The following is a 6,000-nucleotide window of genomic DNA, read 5'->3' as shown; positions in this document are numbered from 1 at the left end:
CCTTGCAGCCCCACTGCCTCCGAGGCACTGGCTGCCTCATGGCCCTGAGGCCCCGTGGCCCCGCCCACTGGTCATTCCCAAAGGTTATTTGGAAGGTTGTTCCTGAAGGTCGTTCCTCTGTCTGGTCTAATTAGCATATTAGCTCTTTATTATATAGGATGAGTAGAATTATTAATATAGTTTTGTGTTTGACCCCTAAATTGTTTTTCTGTTAATAATTTTATTTTAACCCCTAGAGTTCTGGGGAGCGTGATCTCACTCCTCCTGTCTTTCACCCAAAGTGCCGGGAGCGCTATCGGCAATTTTTTTTTCTACTAGTATTTTATTAATACAATCAGCAAACAATATATGTCAAAGATGAAAACAAATGTAGTAAAGGTTTCCTTAAGTTTTTGAATATGTAACTTCATTTACTTGCGATTCATAATTTTTTTCCTAAACTGCTGTAAAATCAGCAAAAATGCCTTGGCAATTTTAGCATAGTTCCTAGGATATTGGTTGGCACTCAAAGGGGTAAAGTCATAGCACCTACCAACAATGTTAAGTGAGGACTTACTGTACATGGACTTTAAATTCACAACAGTGACACCACTGAACAGGTGTATTTTTTCTTATGAATATTTGGTGGTGTTATTTTTTTATTTTGGAGGAGAAGACTAAATTGAGAGACTTGGAGTCTTTGCTACCTGGAAGAAATTTATTTTCCTTTGGATATAAATGTCAATAAAATCAAGAAATCCTGCCTTTCTTTTAGAAAAGTGCCGGTTGGCTAATGTCTTAGTCAGCTCTGACTACTGTAACAAAATACCATAGGCTGGGAGGCTTAACAAGAGGTGTTTACCTGTCTGTTCAGGGGGCTGGGAAGGCTGTGAGTAGGTTGCCAGCATGTGAGGTCCTGGTGAGGACCCTCCTAGCAGATGGCCACCTTTTTGCTGTGTCTATAGCAGAGAGAGGCAGCTCTGGTGTCTCTTCCTCTTATAAGGGCACGAATCCCCTCCTGGGGGCTCCACCCTCATCTAACCGTAATGACCTCCCAAAGCCCTTCCCATAAACCACCACAAGGGGAGTCAAGGCTTCAGTGTGTGGACTTGAGGGGACACTAACATTCCCACAGAAGTAGGAAAATGAAACAAATCCATATACTGTATACACGTTCCATTCTACTTTTATAAAGCTGTTCTTTTGATACTACCGTTTTCCTCCTGGCTTCAACTTCCACAGCGCTGACCGTCCGGAACGGAGGAAACGTGTTGGTCCCCTGCTACCCGTCGGGGGTGATCTACGACCTCCTGGAGTGCCTGTACCAGTACATCGACTCGGCCGGCCTCTCCAGCATCCCCTTCTACTTCATCTCCCCCGTGGCTAACAGCTCCCTCGAGTTTTCCCAGATCTTTGCTGAGTGGTATGTCTGTGTTCTCTCTGAGTTCTACTTTGAGGCAGCACAGTCAAGCAATAAGAACAGAAATGATCCTGCTTCTTCCCACGGTACTGGGAGACTCATTCTGTGGCGTTCCCGTGTCTGTGATGCGAAGCTGCGCTAATGAAGGCCGAGTCTGTCACAGGGCTAACTGCTGGAAGAGTAGCTGGGAAGGGAGGAAGGACCAAAGATAAAGACTTAACTTAGCCAGCACTTTCCAGGTTAGCAACAAAAAGGCTATCATTTATCTTCTCACATGCTGTCTTCTGCCTGCTGTCACAAAGTAAAATTGCATCCTAGATGCGAAAAAGATGTTAAAGCCCACGCTCATGTTGTCTACACTTCTAATACCAAATCTGAAAGAAAACTCTATATCTTCATTTTAATAGCATGACATTTGACAAAATTAAGTTTTATTACAGTAGGACATTGATCAAACGTAGGGAGAGTAAATTACTGAACAGTATGACATCCGTGAGCCTTTTTAGGACTCCTTAGATGCCTGTTTGAATCTAACGCACCTTGGCCAGAAGAAGGGCGGGAGGAGGAGACAGGTCAGCTGTCACCGGGCACCCAGTAGTGCCTTAGGGTGGTGTTTCCAAGCATTCAGGGCTGTGAAAACACAAACATAGAGTGTGTGTCATCCCTGTGAGTGGTGTGGTGGCCTCACGGACACACTGTGCTACTAAGTTTCTCATGAGAAAGGAATGTGTGTCTCACCTGTGCCACGTCTCATATGCTGCCCCTCAGCCCTTCCTAAGGACTCTCCCCTTTTCGATGTGGTGGGATCTTTTTCTGTGTGCACACTCAGGCAGGCTTCTCCATCCCTGTGCACGTCATTCATGTCTGCCGGGGGACTGAGACACTTACTCCCCAGTTCGAGTTGCCAGTGCAGCTCAGTGGCTGTGACAAGCAGAAAGCTGTGTCTCTGCAAAGGGTATGTCACCCTCCCCTTGATACTGCGCTCAGCCAGTCCACACGGAGTCCTGGATTGGGTCAGAGGACATTAGCGGGACAGCTGGTGAAATGTCAGTCAGGTCTGGAACTTGACTCATCGTAATGTACTGATGTTAATGTTTTAGTTTAACAAATGTATCACGGTTGTGCATGATACTAACATCGGCAGCAGTGGGTGAAGGGCATACGAGGAGCTCAACTATCTTTGCAACTTTCCTATAAATCTATTATTTCAAAATAACAAGGTTACTTCTTAAGAAAAAATGTACTGAAGAATTTTAAAGGTTAAAAAGTGCTTAAAAGAGTTTTCTGTCCTGAGTGCTCTATAGACAGTGGGTTTTATTCTGTAGATGCGGAGATTCACTGCAGGACATTTTTACTTCTACTTATTACTTATTCACTGCTACCACTAGGTGGCACCCATGAGCCTCTGTGCCCAGCTGACTGGCTTATCCGCTTTTCCTTTAAGGCTTTGTCACAACAAGCAGACGAAGGTGTATCTCCCAGAACCACCTTTTCCTCATGCAGAGGTAAGAAAATGGTCTGCTGGGATCAGAGCAAGAAAGAACTTTAGGTGAATGGACATGGATGGAGATAGCAGGCCATTAGACAAAAGTGAAATCCTTACGTAAGCTCATAGCCCTTGTTTCCCATAGGCGATGACAGTGGAGTGTTCTAACTCCAGGTCCATCATTTCCCCTTACTAACACTGTATGACCAGTGCATTCACCCTTCGTAGCCTCCCTCTGTTCCGTTGACTGCACGAGGAATTCTATTCTATTATCTACTAAAATGTTTGCATAACAGATTTTTTATTGTAAAGTCTTTCCAGTTATGTTAATCATAGATATGAAGTTTTAATGATGAAAATGATAACATATCAGTTTAAGAAATTGGAGGTCAGAAGGCACAAACCTCCAGTTATAAACAAATGCGTCACAGGGTGTCATGTGCCCATGGTGAACAGTTAATGCTGAAAGCTGCTGACAGAGCAGATCTTACGTCCTCATCACAAGGGGAAAATTGTGACTATACAGCGACAGATGTCAGCTAGGCTTACTGTGGTGACCATTTGTGATGTACATACAACCAAATGATGATGTTGCATACCTGGAAGAATGTTACTTGTGAATTATACCTCAATTTTTAAAAAACAGGAAAATTTCCCTCCCTCACAGGATGGATGAGTGTTTCTATGTAGCTCTGTGCCCTGTTTTGTTTCAGTTTTTTTTCTTCCACCAAACATGGTATCACTGGCATTTTCCTGTGTGTCTCATATTAGTATTGCAGCCTAATCTGGCATATCATGTGCGCATACTATAATATTCTTAACCATTTTCTCTATCACACAATAGAATTACTCCCAATTTTTTGTATAATGTATATGTGTGTGTTTTATGTTTATATATATATTATAACATACATAATTTAAAGATGTTTACATTGGCATAAACACTTTAGGGAGCTGGCGGTAGGGTACCTGCCAGAGCACTCGTTAATTCCGGATGGTCAGATACAGTAGTCCCTGGACAGCTCGGTCCAAGCGGCAAAACAAGAGATGAATTTATCTTAGGTCCTGTGCATTGATCAGGAGAACTGCAGGAACTGTAGGTGATGCCTGGAAAGTAACTCAAGTTACGTGCAAAGACGTGCTATTCTTAGAGGCCCATTCATCTCCTTGACGTCTCTGGATCCAGTAGACTTATTTGTCTTTTAGACAGCGCTCACCCATTTAACTGGGGCAGGTAACGACCGTGGCCAGCCAGGTTACGTAAAGAACGTCAGTTTTGTTTGCTTGTAACTTGGGAGGAAAGTGGGAGTTGAGAGCTTGCTCTCTACTGTGCGTGTCCCATGGGAGCACATGACACCCGATGACGGTTTCCAGACCCCCTTCTGCAGGAGGGCTTGCCTCAGGATTAACCCATGCCATGGTAATGCCATCACCCACTCAACAGCACCTCCGGGCAAAATTCCCTTTGGCTTCGTGGACACCTAGGGCCTCTGACGTCTGGATTTTGGGGATCTGACCTTTCGATGCTGGAGTGGGGAGGTGGGGGCAGGGTCGAGGCAGCAGGCAGTGTCTGCCCAGGGTCCTAAGATGCCGTCTGTGGTTGTGGCTGTAGACGGTATTGCCTTGGGTTGGCCTGACGCTGGGAGGGTATTATCTAGTATTGGGCTGGAAGGGAGACCTTTTTGGTTCCAAATATAAACGTTTGAGACAAGTTTTGGGGCTGTGCACGGTCTGCCTCTTACTTGGCTCTCTGTGCGATGAGGAGGTCACAGCCCCCAGGCTTCCGAGAGCCAGCTTGGCCTTGGTCTTTATGAAGTTGCCACAGGAACTTACGCTCAAGAGGAGGTCCTGTGTGGGTAGTGGCTCTTGTGGGAGGTGTGTACTGGTGGCAGAACTTGGTGAATCACATGTTTTGGGAAGGTGACCTGATACCGGGGTCTCGTGGGCCAGGGTTCAGAGGGTCAGAAAGCTATAAAGCAGGGGGTGGGGAACCTTTTTTCTGCTAAGGGCCGTTTGGATATTTACAACATCATTCACAGGCCGTACAAAATTACCACCTTAAAAATTAGCCTGCTCGCCCTGACCAGTTTGGCTCAGTGGATACAGCGTCGGCCTGCGGACTAAAGGGTCCCAGGTTCGATTCCAGTCAAGGGCATGTACCCTGGTCGAGGGCATATTCCCAGTAGAGGGTGTGCAGGAGGCAGCTGATCGATGTTTCTCATCAGTGTTTCTAACTCTCTGTCCCTATCCCTTCCTCTGTAAAAAATCAATAAAATATATATATATATATTTTAAATTAGCCTGCTGTATTTGGTCAAAAATGTCATTAACTCACCCCTAATGCCTTGGCAGGGCCAGACCAAATGATTTTGTGGGCCCTATATTGCCCGAGGGCTGGATGTTGCCATCCCCACTATAAAGGCAGACAGGACTACATCAGCTGTAACAACCTGAAAAGCTTCCATTGAGTGAAGAAGTTACATTGTAGATTTAAAAAATGTTAATCTTTGGCAAATTATAATGAGATTCACTTGTATTTTTAATTTACTTCTGGCCTCCCTCCCACCCAGACAGGCTAACGTTTTATATATCGATTCTAGCTCATTCAGACCAACAAGCTGAAGCACTACCCCAGCATCCACGGCGACTTCAGCAACGACTTCAGGCAGCCGTGCGTGGTGTTCACTGGGCACCCTTCCCTCCGGTTTGGGGACGTGGTCCATTTCATGGAGCTCTGGGGGAAGTCCAGTCTCAACACTGTCATATTCACAGGTAAGGCACGCCCTGCCCTTTCTGCTGGGGACCATCACTGAGAGCACCTACCAAGTAGAGACCCAGGGGCAATTTTGTTGTTGCTGTTAATCCTCTCCAGAGGATTTTTTTTCCATTGATTTTTAGAGAGAGTGGGAGGGAGGGGGAGAGACAGAGAGAGAGAGAAACATCTTGGTGAGAGAGACACATTGATTGGTTGCCTCCCACACACACTCCAACCAGGGCCGGGAATCGAGCCTGCAACCGAGATACATGCCCTTGACCAGAACTGAACCTGGGACCCTTCCATCTGCAGGCCAATGCTCCATCCGCTGAGCCAAACTGGCTAGGGGGACAATTTTTT

General features: G+C 45.8%; 1 protein-coding gene across 1 annotated transcript in view; it reads left to right on the top strand.

Annotated features, from left to right (window-relative positions):
* INTS9 (integrator complex subunit 9) overlaps positions 1-6,000 on the top strand; it is a 100,537-nt gene that overhangs the window by 81,769 nt on the left and 12,768 nt on the right. Inside the window, exons 10-12 of the mRNA XM_006774762.2 lie at positions 1,222-1,402; positions 2,844-2,904; positions 5,486-5,657. Of these exons, the coding sequence (XP_006774825.1) occupies positions 1,222-1,402; positions 2,844-2,904; positions 5,486-5,657 (414 nt within the window). The remainder of the gene's footprint in view (positions 1-1,221; positions 1,403-2,843; positions 2,905-5,485; positions 5,658-6,000) is intronic.

Source organism: Myotis davidii, unplaced genomic scaffold (assembly GCF_000327345.1).
Source record: "Myotis davidii unplaced genomic scaffold, ASM32734v1 scaffold524, whole genome shotgun sequence".
NCBI lineage: Eukaryota > Metazoa > Chordata > Mammalia > Chiroptera > Vespertilionidae > Myotis > Myotis davidii.
Note: the sequence above shows the minus strand (reverse complement) of the source record. Positions and strands in the feature narration are given on the sequence as shown.